Genomic DNA, 22,831 nt, shown 5'->3' with positions numbered 1-22,831 from the left:
GCACCGCGGGAACAGCACCGAGGGGACAGCACCGCGGGGACAGCACCGCGGGGACAGCACAGCACCGCGGGGACAGCACAGCACCGCGGGGACAGCACCGCGGGGACAGCACCGAGGGGACAGCACCGAGGGGACAGCACCGCGGGGATAGCACAACACCGCGGGGACAGCACCGAGGGGACAGCACCGTGGGGACAACACCTCCGCGACACCCGCGAAGGGACACCCCTCTGCACACACCGGGGCAGAAATTACAGACAGCCCTGTTTCAGCGGCTAGAGAGCGTGTGAAACAGAGAATTATTTGTATGGCAAATTGTACGCGAGATTAAATCTCAGTAATGCAGGTCCCACTTCATTCGCCCTGAATTAGCGATCAAAACAATGCCCCCGGGTTTTCTTTTTCACAGCGGTGCAGAGGATTCCATCCTATTTATTTGAATAGCCAGTGGGAAAGGAAGGAGCCGCCCCGAAGAGGCAGCCGCCAGCTCCGCGGCTCCCCGCTGCCCGGGAGGGAGCCCTGTGCTCGGCAGCTGAGCCCCGTGCGAGCACTCGGGACCGGACCGGCCGGACCCTGAGCGGCCCTTGGTCGCCTCTGACTCAAGGCGCAGTTACCGACGGGCTCTGAGGCTGAGGCCAGCGCTCGCCGCCGGCTGTAGGCGAGCTCTGGCAGGAACGACCCTGCCCGGCGGGCCCGGCTGGGCTGGGCAGCCAAAGCCACGAACAAATGCCGCCTGCTCTCCCACACTTAGAGAAGGAGCGGTATCGGTGGTCCACGTAGTCCTGTCACAGCTGCAGATGCGGATCTTTAATCTCCTTAAGGCTCATAACAGAGTGGAAGCCCAAAACACAACTTATCCGCGACTGCCCCTCCACAGACTGACCACCACGGAGCCATTTCTGTATAACCAAGGTGGCCTAGTTAACTAGAGTACAAATAATGACATATATGTATGTCATCAGGGACACAAACAGCACTATAACAGCTCCCTTTCTTACCATCTCAAATGTTTCCCAGGCTATATGTTTTAAATAAAAGGTGAAGACAATACCAGTTCTAAAAAATAATGCAGGAAACGTTGTCTTACAATATTAAAAAATCTATTGTGACACTCTCACAGAGATGCTTTTAAAAACAGATTACAAGACAAATTATATAAAAACAAAGGAGAGGCAATCCTAAATCCCAATCCAGAAATATTCAGTGGAAGAAATAATTAATTAATTAATTAATTAATAGGACGACAAACTTAACCAATACAGGAGACTTTTTTTCTCTTCATTCAATAAAATATTCATCCCTTTCTAGACACTTCTTACCTTTCTGCCTTTTTAAATTGAGATTATGTTTTTCTTTCTCTAGATATTTTTCTTAATCATTTTTAAGATGGGAAAAAGTTTCAACAGGTAAAAACTTCAGTGAAAGTATGCTGATTTTTTCTGTTTAAGGGTCTGATCTACACAGCATTGCACTACAATGAGAATACTGTTAAATCTACCCAGCTTGTACTTTGATGGAAATTAACAGGAAATTAAAATACTGTACTTTCCATCAAAACCTATTGGAAGTTGAAAACTCATAGCTGTCTACATTGAATCTAAAAATTACTGTACAATTCCTCAGAGAGAATAGAAGGGAACAGAACAGAAAAAAATACCCACCAATATAACCCAGTCTCTGCCTTTAGACCAGCTGGTTCAGTTTTGCAAAGATAATAGTTTTGCACTGTGCTAGCAAGCTAGACATAAAAACTTGAGCTCCTACAGCATAAAGTTATTCTTAGTCTACACTGCTTAGTAGAGGAACAAATGTTTCTGGCTCTTATTGGATGATTTGTAGCTGCTTCTGTAGTAAAGTTTGCAGATAATGATAAAGCCATATCCCACATGGGAAATTTTTAAACGTTGACCTTTAAAACCTTCAGCTTTCCATTTTTTTTCATGGCAATTTTACAGATTCTCCAAGGGGGAAGAAGAAAGTCTTGATCACACACCCCTGAAAAAAAGCTAGAGCAAAAATGGCTTCATTTGAAATTTGGCACATACAAAGTTGGGGTTTTTTGTGGTCTAATTCTATTTTCTCTGCATGGATAAGAATGAAAAAGACAGACAATTCTTAGTATTGGGGGAAGAATTTTAACTCACTGTGTCTGCTAAATTATCTTATAGAATGAAAATATACTTAATTTAATTGTTCTGCACAATTAAGGAATTAATTAATTAACTGAAGCATTAAATATAAATTTGATGGGATTTGACAAAATATCTTGAGACTCCCTTATTAATGACCAGAACACTCAAATTTTTTGAATCACAAGAATGAGAATTCACTTGCTGAGTCATGCAAAGGCATGCTCAGAGGCTGAAGGCATGCATGGATGTTGGGCTGAGGAAGGATGTGCCTGGAAATGTGCCTCTGTTCTGTTAAACATGAGGACATAGGGAAGGTACAGATGCCCCACCTGCTGCACAGGGCTGCAAGGCTCTCTACACCCAGCACAGCTGCACAAAGGCTCTTGGTTTAGGCAGCCTGGTTTCGACTGGCACATGGGATAACAGAGCAGGAGCGCAGCTGCAGTGCTGTGACACCAGTGCAAGAAACTCCGGAGCATACATAGGGCCAAGGCCTACAGAGATGGACAGAGGAACAAATCTCACATGCAATTTGCTTTGTGTCATAGGACTGTGCATGTGTTCTATCCCAAATGTACGTTGTAAAAATTGAATACTTTTAACAAACACAGAAACAGGTAGTCTTTGGCAAGCTAACAGTTTGTGCCTGACTCCATCCCTTCCTCTTGTTAGATGGAATCTGTTTAGATATTCCTCCCTAATCAGGATGACTGTTCAGCACACCTCACTGGTCACTACCTGCACCCCTCTACTGCCTCTTGACATGGGCCAGGATTTCCTCCCTACCTGTATTTCTCCAACATCCTCTCCTATGCTTTCCCATTGAATTTCAGAAGCTCACCCTGTTTCTGGACAAAGACCATCCATTCTCTTTTAGAAATATACCTTCATTAACTTTTCACTTCCTAGTTTGCAGTAACAGACCTGGCAATGATGTTAATGCCATCAGATGAGTCAATCAAACAGGTTTTGGTATCTGCTGGTCAAAGCTATGCTCCTGGAGTTGCTGGCACAGCCAATGCTCATGGTTTAAAAAAGGACAAAGTAGAGCGCGGGAGAAATATTATGGTCTGCCAGCAAAATAACAAGGAGTTGACCTAACTAAAAAACTTCTGATAACAACTAGGAAGCTAGTGATAACTACTTAAGTGTTTATGAGATTATAGAAAGGCTCCAGCCCCTGAGAATATCTTCGTATGTTCTCATGCTTGTCAAGGGTGTTGCTCAGACATCTTCTCATTGGGTTGCAATTTTCTGAGCAGCACAAGCTAAGACCTACCAGAAAAGCTTTACTATCACAGTCACAAAAAAAAATGAGTTGGCTATTGAGTCACTTAAAACTATGCCTCTCAGCTAGGTTAACACCACTTCTTGCACTAGAACTTTTAAAGTTTCCTAACTTAATTTCAGAGGTTTAACTTTACTTTTACATTACAAGCACTCTTTTTTTTTTTTTTTTTTTTTTTTTTTTGGTCAGATAGGAAAGTAAACAGTTCTGGTGTTCAATAATTTTAGCACTTCAAATGATCTCATTTAGACTTTGAAGTTCAGCTTTCATTAATTGAATGGAATGAGAAAAGAGGAAGTTCCTATCTCAGCTGCAGCTATCACTTTACAAGTCCAGCTTTTATTAAACCACATTTAGAATGGAAGCAAACCAAAGCCCAGTTATGTAGTTCTGAGCTTTAGTCCAAAAGCACATTTAGGGTTACCAAAATATAGAATGTAGAAACATGCAACTTTTTTTATTGTTTTTACACTAAAAGCAGCAGTATTTTAGATGGCTTTAGTAGATTTTTGACATGAGTTTCCTTTAGATGGGAAATTTGGATATATGCACTTAAGGAAGTACATATACTGAAATTAATGTTGCCAAAATTATGCCATATAAAAGAGAAAGCAACTGCATCCAACTAGCACCATTATGAAAAGTTTTATGGTACTTGTCCTAGATCAAATTTTGGGTTTCAATTTTAAGGAAAAAAAATCCCAATTTATTGTACCTAGTTGGCATGGGTAGCAAATTTATTTCAATGCTTTTTGGCTTGTAATTTCAAGCTATGCAAATATAAATAAAACTAAATAACTTAGTGTATAAGACTCAATTTATTGGTCTTACCTTTTAATTTTACATGTATTCTGGCTTATACTTCAGACACTTTTGGTCACTGCATTTCTAAAAGTACAAAGCCCTGTTAATGACCTAAAATAATATTAAAATCAGAATAAAAGCAACACTCCAAACCATTAAACTCAAACATACTAAAATTATTATGATAGCTGAGTCTGATGGTGGAAGGTCTACTCTGTTCCACAAGCCTCAGTGTGGAAGCACCAGACAACAGTGCTTGTTAAATCACTACCCCAGACCTTTTTTCTTTCTACCTTCCCTTTTATTACACAAAGGGAGTTCTCTTCTTAAAAGAATTGGTTATGAGGCCGTGTGCTTAAAAATGAATGCCCAATTTTGTTGCAAGCAGACAGTGTTGTAAAGTTTGTTCCCAATTTACAAAAAGACTGAGCTCACAGAGGTGCCTGTGTACAAGGATGGGCTGGCTCTTAGGGCACTTCTATCACAGAATACATTAAGAAAACCCTTTGTCTAACCACAAAAGGACTTGCATATTAGTCTCAGGAGGAACACATTCCTGCCCATGGACTTTATTTTCAAAAGGATAAAAGTGCACTTTCTTCATAGGCAAAGGTAAGTCAAAGAAATCCAGGTACTCAAGAGGATGAGGCTGCAACAAACTGCCATGGTCAATTTAATTGGAGGTAGAGCCAGAGGCAACAAAAAAACCATTAGCAATACAGATGTTAGGAATCCCCAAGGAACCAAGATGCCACAATGGAAAATATTCTTTGTGTGATATTGTCAAGATTCTGTGACAGGCAGTGACCTCACAGAAACATAGAACTGACCAAATACATCAGTAGGATGGAAATACTTAACATGCAGTTCTGGATATATTTACAAACAATTCAGAAATAGAACTTGGAGGCTTTCTCCAAAAGAAATACCACGTTTACTCAATAATCCCAGTTTATGAGAATGTGTGCCTTAAATGCTCCCTCCTTACTGGGTAAAGATCAAATATTTTTCTTAGTAGACATCCATGTAAAGACATAACAACTTCTAGTTAAGCATTTCAAAGACTGTTAAATAATACAAATTTTTCATGAGTGCCCCCTCTAGGCTTTGTGCCCAACTACCACACAGAGAAATTATAATTAAATGCATTTTCCCTAATGGGCATCTATTGAATAGGCCATGAATTATATGGTTATGGAACTTTCTGTTCCATAAGCACAGGACAGTGATTGGCTCATTACCTGGGTTTAGGGTCCAAGCTATTTTTCCATACTGTACTCTGACTAGAACAGGAATAGAAAAAAATATTTTATATTTCTCAGTTTTTTAAAGCCTTCTAGATAAAATAACCAGATCCATAAAGGTAGGATTTGCTTTAAAAGCATAGAAAGTTAAGAGAAACATGTGAAGTGTTACTTTTTAACTTTTAAACTTTTTAAACTTTTTAATCTGTTATATATTTGATGCCAGTGCATCCCATTGTGCAATAGAAAGTTAACTGCCCCCATGGGACTGTTGACTTTGTTTCTGCTTTTAGACAACAAGGAGGTAATGGTAACCTGAATATTAAAAATCACTCTTTAATGTATCTCTGCAGATACTTAGAATTTTCATGATTCATGAACATAATTTTTTACCCTATGACTTGTCTTACCTTTGGCTCAAAGTGAAGATCTACTTTCTCTTAAAAAGTACTATCACAAGGCCTTCACTGCTGTTTGAAACTTGCAAGATCTAAAAAAGGGATACTCTCAGTACCAGCAGGTTCACTGTGGAGCAAAGATAGATACAGGAAAACTAAGGCAATGCTTCCTAAGAACCCTGTTCTGATTCTTAGATTAGCAGAGAGGCTTCCAACACCACAGGTAACATTTCCCCCAGGCTTTTGAAGGACCAGTGAACATCCAGAACCACAGAAATCCATGGGCTGGAAGGATGGTGCTGGGGAGAAGCACGTAGCCATGAGGCCAAGAGATCTGCACATATGAATGCAATACAGCACCATAGGGAGAGCCAGTGTCTTTGTGACTTTGCATGCGTTGAAGAGCAGGGGGGACTGGCAGAGAGAAGGAAACAGAAAAAAAAGAAAACCTGATTCCTCCATCACCTAAAGAATCCTCTGGTATGAACTGAACAGCAGTATGGGCTGCTTGTAAACCTTCAGAGATGCCATGTGCTCTGATGGCAATGGCTGCTGGCCTCTCCTCATGCTGACATGGCCATGCATCCCAACGGAGATGTAATGTTAACAGGAACAGAGTCAGACAAAGTTTTAGGCCTCTTGCATTCATTCAGATGAAGATTGAGGTCCCACTGAGAAAACATGGGTGCTGTCCTCAAAAGCAGTGTGAAGTTAAAAGCACTCTCAGGGATGAAGTAAATAAATGAGTACATCCTTCTTGGTAGAGGAAGAATATGCATACACATACATATGCATTCACATTCTGGATGACAGACAGTAATCTTGCTTATCTGCCTCCTAAGTTATCATGCCCACTATTTTGAATTCCAGCTCTTTTCAAAGTGGGGACAGTGGACACAAGCCCTTCAGTGGAGTGCGTGCCATCTGCCAGCACTGCTGAGCCACCAGGAAGAGTGGGAGGAACACTGATCAAAGCACATCCCCATACACAGACAAGCTGTACCCCCACTGGCTTTTGCAGACACACAGGTATCAGCTAAAGAAGCAAGTATTTTCCATGGTTCTAATCAGCACTGACTTTTATCAAAAAATTTCTACAGTGTGATATGTATTAAAATGTTTCTAGCATTCAACTCCTTCAGCATTCTGAATCTGGGTGAAATTACTGGGGTTGACTGTAAAAAGGTTCCTGAGGAAAAAATATTGAAGCAATGGAGTGAATAGTATAAACAGCAGAAAGGAGAAACCCACGAATTAAAGGATACCTGAAAGTTGAAGAGCCCTGAAAATGAGACAGAAACAGAATGAAGAGACTATAAGGAAACGAGGTGTATGCAGGGAGGAGAATGGAGGAGGAGGAAATGTAAGGAAAAGATAGCAATATACAGTTAGTTTAATGAAAAGGAAGTGTGACGATCTTTGGGTCTTTGGCAGTAAAACAGGCTGGCAGAAGCTCTGAGAGTTAAAAGTGGAGCAATCAGAAGTCATGATATTGAGTAGTCTGAGCAATGTACAAACTTCTGAAGGATCATACAAATCTGGTCTTTGAAGTTGATCATATTAGTAGGATTGACATACAGTTTCTGAAAATATATTTATTTAGAAAGAGCAATGTCTTTTATTGGTCATGTCTCACAGAAACTCTCCCACTTTTTAAAATAACTTTTTTCCAAGTAATTTCTTTTCTACATAAAATTTAAAGGGTCTAAGCAGCAGCTAAGAAACAAAGACAGATGTCCAAAAAATATAATACAGGATAAATTTTGTCTTATGTATCACAGCACTAGATATACTAAAAAGTATAAAGTATAAGGCTTTTTTAGCTGACACTTTTTATGTGACCCTAAGCCAAAGACTTACCGTATCTAGAGATCAGCTAAGACATGTGAATATTTTTAGGTCACATATTCTTGTTTCACTCAGTAAACCAGGGAGCAAGAAAGTCTCCAGAAATTTGTAGCCAAGGATATATCAAGAAAAGGACAAGAACAGCAAATAAATCTGCCTGAGCCATGAAAGATGATGCAGGAATTCCCAGAAGGAGGGACTTCAGCTCTGCAGCAGCTGGAAGGAGTGTGTGGATTCTGAAGGGACCATGAGCACAGCACAGGAGAGGGGCCTGTCTTTGGTAAAAGTGCCAGACACCAAAATGAGCTGTTATGTATTATATAAAGGATAGTGGCACAAAGCTGTAGTAAATTCACATCTACTTAACAGTCCCAAATTCCTTTTTGTTTCTGAGTTTGTTTTGTACTCCTAACTGGAATAGAAAATGTTTAATTTAGTTCAAGATCTCTTGTTCAAAAGTACAAATATACTATTTATTCTACAGGCAAACCTAAAATCAAGTCTCCTGATAAACACGTTCCCTTTCTTTCAATTTGAAATGCTTTTTATTCAGCAACCTTGATCCAAACTCTAAGGATAATGGAAGTCTCTAATTAAGATCTAAATTTTCAGCAAATTTAGGACTTAGTCTGATATGCTTTGTCTAAAAGTACTGCCAATATAACTATGGATGTTGAAGCAACTTATAGTGATGTAAGGGTACTTGGAAGTACTGCATTTCCTCTTCATGTAATTATTTTAAATGTTGTGTTGACAACATAATTTATTTTCAGATTTTTTTACAGCTAATGTATGTATTGATTATGAGATGAACTTCATCCAAAAGACAAACTAATCTCCATTTACAACTTTTTCCCATATTATGTCCTTTATGTAATAGATTAATATAAAGCTATATTCTGCTCTGAAAAGAGGGCAGTTCCAGATGACCATCATTCCTTGGTTTGCATACCCTGAGTGTTTGGGCTTCAGAGAGCGCACTGGGGGTGGAACGCCCTTGTGCAGCTGCTATTTCCAGCCGATGGGCAGCTGCTGCCTCGCACATGCGTTGGGCACTGGAGGACACTCAATTTGCACCATGCTGGCACCTCCCCTACCTGGTCCCAGCCTTTCCTCTCTGATCTCACAGCTGCTAGAAATTAACCTCGTTCCCCAGGCATTTAATTCTTTGAAAGGTACACATGGTATATACGCACACCATGTTGTGCCTGCAGCCTCAAGCCTGAGTGGAATGATGTCAATTAAATGGTGCTTTGTGAAGTTCCAAAAATGGAAGTTTATTTTCCTAAACAAAAAATAAATCACATTAAAATAATTCAATTTGCCAGATTTTATACTCTTACACCATAGCACAATATTAATTCCATGGGATTTTCAGTGCCTTTTGAATAAAAGTTATGTTCATTGTTTTTACATAAAATTTTTAGTAAGTTAGCCAGTAAGTGACAGATAAAGAAAGAAAGCCACTATATTCTTGATCTGATGGTCGCAAAGACATCACCAAAGGACAAACATTATTTATAAATATTACTCTAGTACTCTATTTCAACAGTGAAATTTTTGGGATAAAATACATAGCAAAAAAATTTCTTGCAGACTATACTGGAGTAAAAACTACCTACTTTGGGAGGAAATGTTCTAGCTTATGATATATTTATTTATTTGTCTGTTCTCCGAATTTCTAGCCACGTTTGTAAAGTTGTGCAGGGCTCATTCATTTGAGAAGGAAATAAAAGAGCAGTAAAATAAGTGCAGGAACAAGTTGTGGCCTCAAGAGGGCAATATATCACCACGTCTGAAAAGTTTTCGAAAAAGAAGGAAAAAAATCACTTTTTACGAAAATAGAGCAGATGCTGTTTGCTTGTGGGCAAGTGCTAAATATATTGAACTCTGCTGGATCCCTGACATGACTTAAGATATAATGACCACCATTCCTTCTCAAAACCAGAACATTTAATTCAGCATTTCCTATTTTTCAAGGCTAATTGGTTAGAAGAGGTTAAGTCTGTCACCTCACAAGAGATATTGTAATTCTTTGACCCATGAACTTGTTTTGCAGTTAAGATTTCTGAATTTAAAGAAAGGGAAACGGTGATTGCCACTCTTTGCTAAATATGGCAACAGCGAGGAGAGATTAAGATTCACCACCTCTTCTCTTTACTCCATTATTATTCCTCTAGTTTCCTCATTTAGCCTCCTGTTATGCACTCGGTTCCTGTTCACCTGCAGTCTCCAAAGAAATCCTGTCACTATTAGTTCCTCCATTAACTTCTTTTCATTTGCTTCCTAATTCATCAACTTTCCATTTTAGATAGCTTCTTTTTTTAGTGTCTCTAGGGGGCCGCCTTCTACACCCTTTTTAGACCCTAATTCTGACCATTTTTCATCCCCAGATTTGAACATATTTACAGAACAAAATTAAAAAACAATCTCGGGACTTGTTTCTTTTTGTCTTCTTTATTTTTAATTGCAGAAATTTTCTGTTTTTAACACACTTTTCCCCCCTGGTTTTATCTACCTCAACAAAGCTGCAAGGAATTTGCACTGCAATACATGACCCTAGTTTGGACCTACCTGAGACATTTTTAGGTTAGCTGCTATAGTTCTCTTGCAGCTAATGGTGCAACAGATGATTTTAAATTACCCTGGGTGTCTTTAGTCATATATAGCTCAGTGAGGAAACATTCATGTAGTCACATGCTGGCATCAGCAGAGAAAAAGCACTTAGTAATATTAAGTTACTGTGACTTGAACATCTACACTGTCTGCTACCAAAAATCTGTCTGCTTGGTGGTTCTCCCAGTGTTAGCCTGGAGAGACTCCAAACACAAAGGAAACCAGAAGTAAATCCAGCTCTTGCTACAGAAAACCTCACTTGACCTGAATGTAAGTCAGTGATTAAAATAAGTCTTTATTAAGAATTTAGAAAAATTCAGATACAACTCCAGTTTGATACACAAAGAATACCTCAGTTGTTTGTGGGGTTTATCATCTCTGCTCCAAAACCAGAAGCAAAGACAAGAAAACAATTTTTTACCCTTTAGGTTACTTTCAAAATAAATAAAGAAAAACTGCATAAGCAGACAGACAGTCTGAAGCAAGCCTCTGAGAGACAGTTTCCTGACCATATTTACCACAAATTATATTCACTCTGATGCCCAGTGATGACAACTATGGTTTGAGAGTCAGCATGATTTAATGGTTCTTTCCTGATCATAAGATACTGGAAAGGATGAAGGAAAAAAAACTAGTTGCTGTCAAAATATATAAAGACACACAAGAAGAAAAAGATATGAAGAGATTTTGAGAAGTTATGCAATAATCTTATATAAGTTGATTTGATCTTTCCTCTCAGGTTAATCCTCCTAAGACCCTTGCTATTTTGTCTTGCTCTGACTCATCTCTTGCATGTACACATTTTAAGGCAATGATGTGTTAACAGAAGCTAGACTGGAATTTGATTTAGGTGAAAGTTGGTAGCAATGTATTATTTAAAAAATTAAATATTTAGAATAGAGCATGGTGATTTTGGTATACTGTATCTTTCTGGAATATCCTGTACTTCCTCACAGAAGATACATAAAACATGAGTAGCCCAGAGACTAAGTATGTTACCTAACAGAACAGCTAGACCTTAAAACATTGTGGAAGGCATATCCCTATGAATGTAGGAGACAGTGAGCATTCTCTCTCAGCCCTTTGTATTTACCATTTTTAAGGGAATATTAGTAACCATAACTTCAAATGTTATAGTTTTTCTGTTTAATAATGGAGGCACTTCAAGGAGCCATAAAATCAATACAGTAAGTAATTAACAGGGCAGATCTGGAGTTATCTCAAACTCTTCACAATGAACCAACCTTCTCCCCAGCACCTGTAAGACAGCAGTTACAGGTGATTCAATCCTAAATAACAGAAGATTCTTCTTAAACCACCACACTTACATTGAAATAAATTCCCAATAGCATTTTGACTCTATCTGTGTTTTGCAAGCTTCCAAACCTACTTCAGTGGTCTCTGGGTGTCTTTCTCTGCCTTCATGAGAAAACTGAATGCACCAAACAGTCACAGACAACAGAGCTTCTCTGCACTGATAGAAGCAAGTTTACCAAAGGATCACCTTGAAGTCACCAGATTGGTTGTCCAAATTACAGCTGTGTCCCTGTTGAATCTGAAGCCTCTGTTGGCTAGCCAGGTAAGTCACCTGGCACCCACTGCTCACCTTCCTGCCTATCCTTGGCTACAGTGAGAGCAAGAACTCCACCTCTTGCAGTCTTACTCTTCCATCTCTCCATCTTCAGCTTTTTTACACCCTTTAGCCTAATAGCAGACATCCAGAGATCCTCAAGAAAGTTTCCAGTTCACAAATAGATAATGTGAATGCCTCTGATTCTAGCTTGTGGCTTGTGGCTGCTCTGTGGTACAGATGATTAAGACATGACTCTAGGTCACAAAGCCAATGGTCACATAAAGCTGATCTGAGTGACCACGTAAGAATGGAAATGGAGGGCTCACAAACATTTACACTAAAGCAGCTGCTCCTTGGTTCATCTTAGCAGTTTATAGCCATCCCTGTGATATCTAACCATGTACACAAAAGGAAAGAATTATGAGAATTTTGCAGCCAAATGTCTCACATCAGATGTGAGCCAAGCATTGGATGTAGGCACATCCACTACCACCAGTTCTAAATGCTAGTGAGGACATACCCTCAAAGCAACACCACTTAAATGATTTGGAAGCAGATTTCTTTCTATTTCTTTCTCTCCCTCTCTCTTCCCCTCCCTTCCCTTTCCCCCACCATAAATTATTTGGAATGACTTGCCAAATCCTGAATGTAAAAAATCCCTGATCTAAAACTACTCACTGCCAAATCATTCTGAGGTCTTTACACTGGAAATTCAAACCATTCTGAACAAGCATGTGCTTCACAATAGATATGCTTCATTAAGGAAGCATAGTCCCTGCAGTCAGTTGTAGATTTAAAAATGCAGAATTCATACAGCTTAGATAGAAGCTGCCATTTTTTGGAAAAATTGATGGTTTCAAACTTGCTCAAACTATTTCTGGTGAAGCAAATGCCAAAGAAAAGTGAATGTACTTGGAGGAGCTGATTAAAATTCAAGCAAACTGTTAGGAACTAAGTGTTTTGGAGGAACAGAGGGCTCACTGTATTTCAATATCTTCTAGTAAAGCTCTATTTGTCTGCCTAAAAGTGAGAGTTCCATATGTATACTACATTATTGCTTAATAATGGTTTAACCAGCTTGAAAGCTGAGGGATGGGCTTTTGAAGCAGGGGAGCAACGTCAGACTCAAAACAGCAAAGCACAAACTTGTCTCTCTGTACAAAATGTGAAGTGGCATTTTCAATTATGCTGCACCAAGCAGCAAGACTGCTGAGAAAACTGCAGAGCTGCCAAGGAATTTCTGGATCAGATACCTCTTTCACTTACTGTTTTTTTATAAACTGGTCATCAACCAAAAGCAGTATTTCAATCTAAATGGTATAAAGCAGTGTAAGTAAGATTCAGAAATGAACAGATTTTGGCAAGCACACTATCTCTTAGGAAAACTATGAAATCCATTTATTTTAAAAGAGCAAATAACACATTGGCCAGAGCTGATCTGGCTCTATCCCTTTGGCCTGCGACAGGAGTGGGTCACACCCCAGGAGCAGGATGACCCAAGGTGTGACTAGAGCACTTGCTCTATGGCTTTTTGGCTGTCAGACTGTGCTCTGAGGAGACAAGGACAAGAGGGAGGTCTTTTGCATGGGATAATAGAGGATTTATTTCTGTCTTGGGGGCAAAAGACAGAAAATGTGAGCGTGCAACAGCTGAAATAGGGAGGCGGTTCAAAGGGAGGGTACAAAGCACCAGCTAATCAGAGATATCCTGGGGAGGGCAAAAGGCAGGGTTCACAAAATCATCATCCAATGAGGGAGGTAGGGGGGGAAAGTTGGGTCACATGGACTAATCAAGTGTTGAAGTTTAGGGAATTTCTGAAGTGGAACTCCAACATGTGGTGGGCCTAAAACAGGATTGACAGGAGACTCAGGGTAGATTGATAACGTGGGGTGGGAGGGTCTGGGCAGGGTGATAATTTGGACCAAACCATCAACTTGGGAAATAACAGAACATACCATTAACAAGAGACACTCTGCAACAAGCAAATATTAGAAGCACTAAGTAACTGAAAACACGAGGTATAAGGGGAGCACTATAACACTTTAAAAATCCTTTATCTGGTAATTCAAAAAAGCCAGGTCTGTACCATGTTGATTATGTTCGCTTTTTTCCTCCTGTTCTGACATCACTGATTTCAGTTCCATGTCTTTCTTTGTTACCAAGATTCATCAGAGTTACCCATTCCTGTTAGTTTTTCACTACCTTAGCCCCACAGCTCAAACTGCATTTGACCTCTGTGCAAGCTTTTCCCTCTAATGATGAAAATCACCTCCAAACACAAGTAAACTTCCCCTAAAGCAATCCAGCTTCTACCTTAGCTACTGGTGTGTTTTCAGTCCATTCTCCGCCCAGAAGCAGCGCTGTTCCCTTTCAGCCTAAATAAATTGTTTCCCCTTGGTGTCAGCTCTCCAACCATTTTTTAACAAATTGGGTCTCCACTACTCACATGGACTTCCAGCCACATCTCCAACACAAACTTGCTCTATCAACTCCATTAAGCACTTGCAGAAGTCCGCCTGTTAGTTACTTTTTGTGACTATTCTCTAAAAATGCAAATCTTTCCTGCCTCAACAGACCAGCTATTTGTCACAGTAACAAGTTTAGATACGATATTGCAGCCCGTATCTCCTCTGCAGGCTGCACTGATCCTTAGTTCCTCCTTAACAGGAAAGTTAATCCCATTGCTCCAACTTAAAACAGGGGTTTTAGATCTCTGCTCTCCTGGAGCATCCTGGGTTCAGCTGGGATAAATGGTTACAGAAGGGTGAGGGGTTCCCTGCCTGGGTCATGGAAGGCAGTAAAATTTTTATCCATCTCTTTGCTGTAGGGTCCCTGGGGTCTGCTGTAACTGACAGCTGAAAAACTCGTCAAGCAGCAGGATTTTATCTCCTTATCACATCAAGAAGGTGGGTAGCCAAGACTAACTGGACTACACAGACAAAATATAGAGCCAATGGAGTTCAGGACAAGTTTATGAAATGTGATGAACTGAAAATATGGGATCAATAGACATCAAATAGCTTCTTGCAGAGGAAATTCAGCTGCCTCTTGCAGAAATGGAGCCTGTGGTAAAAGCTATAAATCTATACAACAACAACAACCAAAGCAAAACAAAAAATCAGCAATTTGCTCCATACAATTAACCCTCAAGCCTACAAAACAAACACATCTTCACTTAAATGAAGTAGCTAGCAATTGGTTACAGTTCTAAACTTTTTAATAGTGCCCTCAAAAAAACAAGTGGATGGAATTATCAATCACCACATATTACAGCACAAGGATATCAGTATAGTCAATTTAATATCAATTTCTGAAGAAAGAGCTAAAACTGCCCGAACAAGGTTACTTTATTGTTTCAGCAATAAAATTGTTGAAAACATATTGCCATTAGATCAGTCCAAAACCATTTTTTGCTCCCAGTTTTTCAGTTTCCACATAAAAATATGGGGAAAACCCAATTATTAATATGATTTTAAGGAAAACTTAGGTTTCTCACAGAAAGCAAACCTTGAAGCATTCTAAAACTCTGAAGTAATAGTGGCAATCAGCCAAATTCTTATAGCAAAGAACTCTATTGGTTCTTTGCTAAAGAGAATGCGGCTGTTGTATCTGTCCCCCTTTTAGCCAGTGTAACAGAAACTATAGTTACATTATTCACTGCATTCTAAAAGTTCATTTGGGGCAGCTCCTAGAAGCTGAACTAACATAATGAGAGGAACTTTCAGAATTTGCTATGGCTCATTTTCACATTTAACTCCAAAAAGTAATTTCTGAAACCTAAAATAAACAGCCACATAAATTTGCACCCCAGAATGAAGGTGCCCATTACTAAGGGTACAAGAAAGGGTTACCTGCAGTGCAAGACAAAATATGACAAGATTATGCAATATTTATTGCAAAGCAAGAAAGCGGCCCTATGTAACAGCAAATGGGGCAGTTGAGCTGAGTTCTATCTATAGACAGACAGGAATATTAACAACATGAAAATGCCCATGCAAGGACATCAACGTAATCTGCAAGTATGAAAAACAGCAATTTATCAGTTTCTGCCCATGACTATAATTTCTATAAGAAATTATTAAATTTTTCAACAAATGCTTTAGCATATTTTCAACAAATTGCTTTCTATGAAGATATTACTAGATTTATACTGTCAAAATTATTCCCATAATAATCATAATAAAATATCTAAATTTCCTTGCTTTTCCTATTACCTAGCTAAAATATTACTTTCAATGATTTTGAGGCTGCCAGTTGTTTCTAAATTGTCATCATCCCAACATGAAAGGCTAAGTTATTTTAGTTTTGTTTACAATTTTAATAAATAAAATACATCATGCTAGACATTTACAGCAGTGCAACTGGATTACTGATGGGAATAAGCATGCTTCTTATGTCCTTAAAATGAAGTTCACCTTTCAGATCTGACTTCTTCAGCACAAAACTGCTGCTAACAAAAGCAGTACTGAGTTATTGCTAAGAGATATATTTGTGAAATTAAGAAACTCCTTTTTGAGTGGGATACATCTTCTTAGGTAACAGAATTAACACAAGAGACAATTTACAATAATTGAAAGAAACAATGACATCTTTTTGCTTCTTGTCTTGGGAATTATGAAGCCAGAGATCTAGTAAAAGAAAGAACTTAATTGTGATACAGGTATGGTATTTTTAATTAGACTCCTTTTTGTTCACAATATTTAATAGCATGACATAAGGGAGGAATTTTCTATTTCTTATTAATTATGTCAAGTTAAAGTACCTCAGCAAGGCATCATATTGTCACTGAGGCAGGGTTTGCCTTGTTACAGCTTTTGAAAAAGTGATTTTTTTTTTTTTAACTAGTGGTACAAGCAGAAGATTTAATAACTAGCAACAATAGAAAAACTTGGGTAAATAGCTTGGGGAAAACTTATATTTCTTTAAAATAGTATAATTTTTCTTAAGTATTTCCAGAATTTTCACCTGATTTTTTTTTTAATTCACTATTCAGGAAGCACATTTAATGAAATATGAAACTTACTTATGTGCTGCTTTTAAGTTGATGGAACACTAAGCTCTCTCTTCCTAGCAGTCCCCTTTGCATCTGCTCTTCTTTCTGTTTAAAACCCTTCTTTTACTATGAGCCAAACGTACTTTATAACATTATTTTCAAACTCCACATTAGCATTTTCCAAGCTTTTATCACAATCAGAAACACTGAGAAATTGTAGAAAGTGCAGTGTCAGCAGCAAAGTTGCTCAAGGACAAAAGCAGCAGCTGGAGTCAATCGCTAGGAAGGGTTTACTCTGGCCACAGAACAGCTAACTGCTTTTAATTGCTGTCACAAGCTCAAGCCACTCTCCAGAGGAGTTGAGGAAAGGATGGAGAGGAAGAGGAGGGTGTTTACAGCTGTTACAGCTGATTCTTACTCCTCCATTCTGGTAGGATTGAACTGCAGCTGCAAGGAATCGCAGACAGATGGCCCCTCAAAAGAGAGGCCAAAAAGTTTGATTAAAATAAATATGATGATTTGAGAGTATGATACAAGAAGTTTCTCTGCTACCTGTTTATTGCCAAAAGGAAGTCAGCATCTAGTGGAAGGCACTGGTGCCTAGACACTCAACAATTCCATTCTAAAGCAGGCTCTTGCAGTGTCATTTGAAAGACAGCATCTTATGTATTCACGAGCAGCTTTGATGGGCTTTGTTGCTTTCACAGAATGAAGGGCTCTGTATCTGTCAGCTTCAGCTGGACTAATTTTCAGCACTACACAGACTCAAGGACAGAAACAATTTGCACTTACTAAGACAGTTCTTTCATCAAAGTTTGGAAGATGAGCCCCATCCATGAAGACAGAGGGAGCAGTTTGCATCATTAAGCACTGCCCTTCAGAGCTGACAGCTGCTGCACCCTCATTTGTTTAAGAAATTTCTCTGTCTGTATTTTCTACCCCAACTCTATTTTCAAATATCTCCAGCTCAACTATTTCTCTAGTAGTCGTGATACTTCCCATGCCTTCAAAAGTTACAGAAATTGTGCTTGGTAAGAAAGACTTCCTGGCCATATAAGACTAGTCTTCTTTTCTCAGCTCGTACATTACCTGATAACACAGAAGGTATTGCAAATATCAGATTAAGCATTTAGATGCCAACATCACCCTTTAATGCATGTGTTATTAATTTTAAAGCATTTTGAAATCTAATAGAGATGCATTTTCTTTTCTGAAAACTTAAACGCTATTGAGGATGGACATGGAATGTTCTGAGGTTAATAGCACTCTGCAATGGCCAGGAAGATAAATGCATTAGAAAACTGAAGCAAACATTTACTGTGAATGTAATGTAAGAATTATATTAGTGAGATGGCTAGGTCTTTCTTTGATTATTCATTTAAATTCCCCTCCCTTTCCAAAGTTTATCTTTTTTTCTCAAAAAGACTTCCCAATGAAGTCCCATCTCATCTGAAGTTTAATGGAATATAATTATTGCTCTAGCATATTGCACTAATACATTGCTATTATTTAAGAGGGATTATTTAAGTTAATAAAAAAAATTATGCTTAGTTCCACCAACACAGGAGGGAAAATAATCACTGCAAGGGAAGAGAACTGATTAAAAATAAATGTTGTTATTATAATTAATTTGGCAGGAATCAAGATTCCTATTCTTGGACTAAAGCAAATCTTTCTAATGAACAAAATAGGCAGATGATATCAAGTATAACTTCATTCAAATACAGAAAAGATCTCTGATTCTCTAATGGTTTTTTTACCCTTCCTTCAAAAAATGACTTGTCATGTACCCAATCCTGGCAAAGAGAAGTGCTGCTGGTAAAATAATGTTTTACCCAGTTGTAAAGGCACTGATGTAAGTTAATATAGGCAAATTCTTTATAGTTAAAGTTAACTTCAGTCCATTATAAATACAATAATTGCTGCTCTTCTCTACTTCCAGCAGTCACTAGGTGAGATGATTTTCAGCATTAGAAGAAAACAAAAAAGAAACCCTATCCCTACCAGCAGATCCAGCTCCATGTACAGGCTTCTCAAGAACACAGAAAAAGATTATAGGATTATTGCCTTACCTCAATTTTTTCCCATATGGTTTCATAATTCTCTTGATGTTGAATATCTTGCATCAGCTGATGAATTAAAGCTGATTTATTTGAAGAAGAAGTCTCATTCCCAGTGGGCTGAGTGGCAGCAGTCCTTTCTGACTTTTCGTCAATGTATTTTTTAATGCAAGATACAGGCATAGAAAGATCTTCGTCAGAGAGAATATCACTGAGAGGCCCCGATTCAATACTGTCACCTAAGGAGGATACTATATCACTCGAAGAACTTGGTGAAATTCTGCCCCTCTTTTTGTGCTTTTTTGTCTGGTATGTTGGATACATTTCTGAATCTGAGTTCATTTCTGACAGCTCCCAGTCATCAATGTTTTGGATGGTTTCTCTTCTGGGCTTTTGGGGCAGCAGCTTTGTCAAGTTTTCTAGTTTTAAAGCTAATGCTTCAGTCTGTTTGAGATGTGAAGGAAGTGCTAAATATTCATCAGATCCGTACCACACCTCACTGTCTTTACTGGTTTTTTGAGTATAGTGTGGTGTTGAGGATAAGCTTTTATTTTTCTTTCTTCTCAGCAGAAGAGGGGAAGAGTTGGAAATCTCAGAACCAGCTGAAGAAGCACTCTTTTGGCTACACGTTGGTGAACTGAAGGGTTCAGTTTTACCTTGTGATTGCCCATTTGGACCTCTCTGGTTACAAGAATCTGACGATGCAGAAGAATCTGTTTCTGTCTCCTCCAGAGACTTAGAGCTATGAGAAGTAATTCCATTCTGTAGAGAAGAACACCCTCTTTTTTTGACTTGGGTTGATGGAGCTGTTTTACACGTACTTCCAGGTGTTTTGGCAGCTTTGACTTTCTCTGGAGAATCAAGAGACTTCTTGTGCTTTGATTTTTCTTTACAGGTGTAGAAATTAGACTTTCCTAGAATTATGGGACTGTCTTTAAAGTGATTATTTATTGTGTATTCAAGATTTTTATCACTTATTGTATTTAAGCAATCGTATGACTGACTAACTGCTGATGGACTGGTGGTATAGGGTGGCTGTAAAGCTAGGCAAAGCTTGGACCTGTCTGGTGGATCTAACAATGAGGGTGTACTTCTACTCATTTCATTTTTAACTATTTGAGAGATTTGCCTTTTTAAATCATTGGATTCCATATAATCTTTAAACACATCATCTTTCAGAAATAGTCCTCTTTTTGGCAACGTAGGCTGAGTAGGAGAGTCTTCGTTATAGTTAAAACAGTCTCTTATGGACCTCTTAGGTGTTGAATTTTCACAGTGAGAGTGCTTGATATTTTCACCAGTGTGCTGTGGAAGATTGCACTCTGGATTCTTTGATATGGGAACTGCTTTGCTGTCAGTAGGTAAAACACCATTTTCAGAGAAAGGTCCTTTAGAAAGAGAGGAATTTCCAGAAGGAGATGCTATTGAGGGATCATGTGATGTTTTCTTGTCTTTGCTTTCTTCTCCTTCTTCTGCTGAAACAGGTACATGACTTTCTTTCTCCTTCAATGCTTCATTACACTGCGAAGCAATAGAATCTGTTGCTACTGCAAGCAAACCCACACTTCTGATAAGTCCTGGAAATTCCTTATCCATTTCACTGTAGTTCCAGGATTCAAATGATTTTGCTTTCCCTTGACTGGAGGTCATATCATCCAGAGCACCAAGCAAATCCTCACTAGGACTGTAGTCAGATAGTTCAAATGCAGTAATACCACAATCCAGGGACAAGTAATTTTGAGAACATTTGATGGTTAACTGTCCAGAATCATCAACTTCAGTTAAAGAGTCAAGACGATCCTGAAATACACAAAGAAATGGTACTTTTTTGGAATATTAATTTTCATATGCAGAACAAACGAAGTAATGAAACAAAAAACAATCCCTGGGTTTCACTGCCTAACATCTAGAGAAGGGTTCATCATTGACATGTCTCTTTTTGCAGTACCCTGTAGATAAGCTAACCATTCTGAAATATTTGGGAATTAAAAATGTCAGTGAACTGAAAAATGTTTAATTTCAGTTTGGCACAGCAAGTTACCTTAAAACAGCAACTCACTTTTGTATTGGTATTTTCCTCATTTAATTCTGTTTTCAGTTTCACTTACTATAGGTGGGGACTCAGAAATTCTATACAAATTAATTGAAGTATTTCCTGTGCTAACTACATCAAACAGGAGGGAGGGTACTTTGGGGGCTGCTGAGTGTACCAGTCTCCTTCTAAATCTTATTCTCTCAAAAATCTATGCTTTTCTATGGCCTTTCAGTTGACTGGAAGAATGTTTTTTCCCAAGCATCATGTAGCAATGATAGACATTTCTTCCCATAATTATGAGGTAGAGATTGCTAATTACATTTCACTTTTTAGTAGCATTATTTGCCAGATATTTAGAGCACAAATGAAGAATGGCACAAGGAAAAGAAACTGTAATGTTATGCCTCCAGCCTGACATGCTCCCTCGTCAATATTTTCTCCTTCAATCTCAGAAACATGGACATAACCAGAGGAGACTATTTCAGTTGGCAAATGAGATTTTAAGATAAAGATCAAATTAATGCTTATAAATATTTTGGTCTTGTTTGAAGGACAGTAAAAAAAAATCTGATGAGATTAAGATCCAAAACTATATGATAACATTCACAGCAAAATTATATTTAGTATACAGTGTAAGCATATTTTCAGTAGATCTTCTAATACATATACAGGACTTTTGCTTATAGAGTCTACTTTAAAATATAACACGAAGGGGACATTCATGTTCTAGGATCCTGATTTGACATGCCTACATCTGTATACTGGTCTTTCTGTACAGCTTTTGTTCTCATAATAGTTTTTTGAAGCAAACTCCTGAGTATCCACAATAGGTTTATGTCTGAATTATTCTCTGGAACAACTTGTCTCACTACACTGCCCAAATCCATAGTTTAAAGAGCCTTAGCATCATGCTTGAAGAAGGTGCAGTAACCCCGTAATCTCTCCATCCCAAAGTAACTACATGGATCTGGTCTGAACAGGAATTATCTCGATAAAGAAGGCTATTGTTTGACAATGCCCATAAAGATAAAAACATACAATATCTGAGCCCTGTACTCCATCCACCCCGCCTCCCCTTTACTTTAAAAATAGAATAAAATCTTCCAGCTAAAGATATGTATAGAAAAAATTTACTAGAAGGGTATTTATCAGCAATAGTCTTGGATATTGAATATATCTATTCTTTAGCAAATTCCATCCAGATGTAGATCCCGTGCCACAGATTTGGAATTGTCAACAGCTCAGAATTTTCTATAAATCTGTCAAATTTATATATTGGAGCTGCATTTATTAAGGAAAATAATGACTAAACAAGCTGCACTGTCCTTCTAATCTCAGGAAATTATTAGAAACTGTAAAACCATATATAAATCAAAACCTTTCCAAGGCCCTAAAGGCCTTTAGTTTTTCTGAATAATGAGCTCCATTCCTTTGTCTCTTAAAAATGTGTTCATTTACATTAATAAAATTTACAATCATATACATTAAACCATCTTACTTGGTTATTTTCCAGCAGCCTCTGAAATGTGTTCTTCAAATGAGTTTTATTTAATGCCAGTATTTTCATGCTTTTATCTTAGAAAAATATTAAATTTAATTACTTGTATGACTACCGATAAGAATGCCCTAGTTATTTTTTTTTCAATTTCATGTAGTAATGCTTCCTTTAAAGATCCAGACACTAAAAAAAAAAGATGGGTAAGAGCAGATAAAATTGTCCCTACATTATATTTTATTTATTTTTTATGTTCATCAACTAAAGTCAGTGTCATTATACCTCATAAAAAGTTTGAATACCAGAAGGTTAGAAACTGCAGAGCCATTTCTGTGGAGCTATTCA

At 38.3% G+C, this 22,831-nt stretch overlaps 1 protein-coding gene across 5 annotated transcripts in view; it reads right to left on the bottom strand.

The window, feature by feature from the left end:
- Positions 1–22,831, bottom strand: part of AKAP6 (A-kinase anchoring protein 6) — a 258,093-nt gene that overhangs the window by 154,703 nt on the left and 80,559 nt on the right. For all 5 annotated transcript variants that reach the window (XM_015631792.2, XM_015631791.2, XM_015631795.2 and 2 more), the window contains one exon: positions 18,969–20,756. In XM_015631792.2, the coding sequence (XP_015487278.1) occupies positions 18,969–20,756 (1,788 nt within the window). The remainder of the gene's footprint in view (positions 1–18,968; positions 20,757–22,831) is intronic.

The sequence above is a fragment of the Parus major genome, chromosome 5, assembly GCF_001522545.3.
Source record: "Parus major isolate Abel chromosome 5, Parus_major1.1, whole genome shotgun sequence".
Lineage (NCBI taxonomy): Eukaryota > Metazoa > Chordata > Aves > Passeriformes > Paridae > Parus > Parus major.
This window is presented reverse-complemented; position numbering and strand designations above follow the sequence as displayed.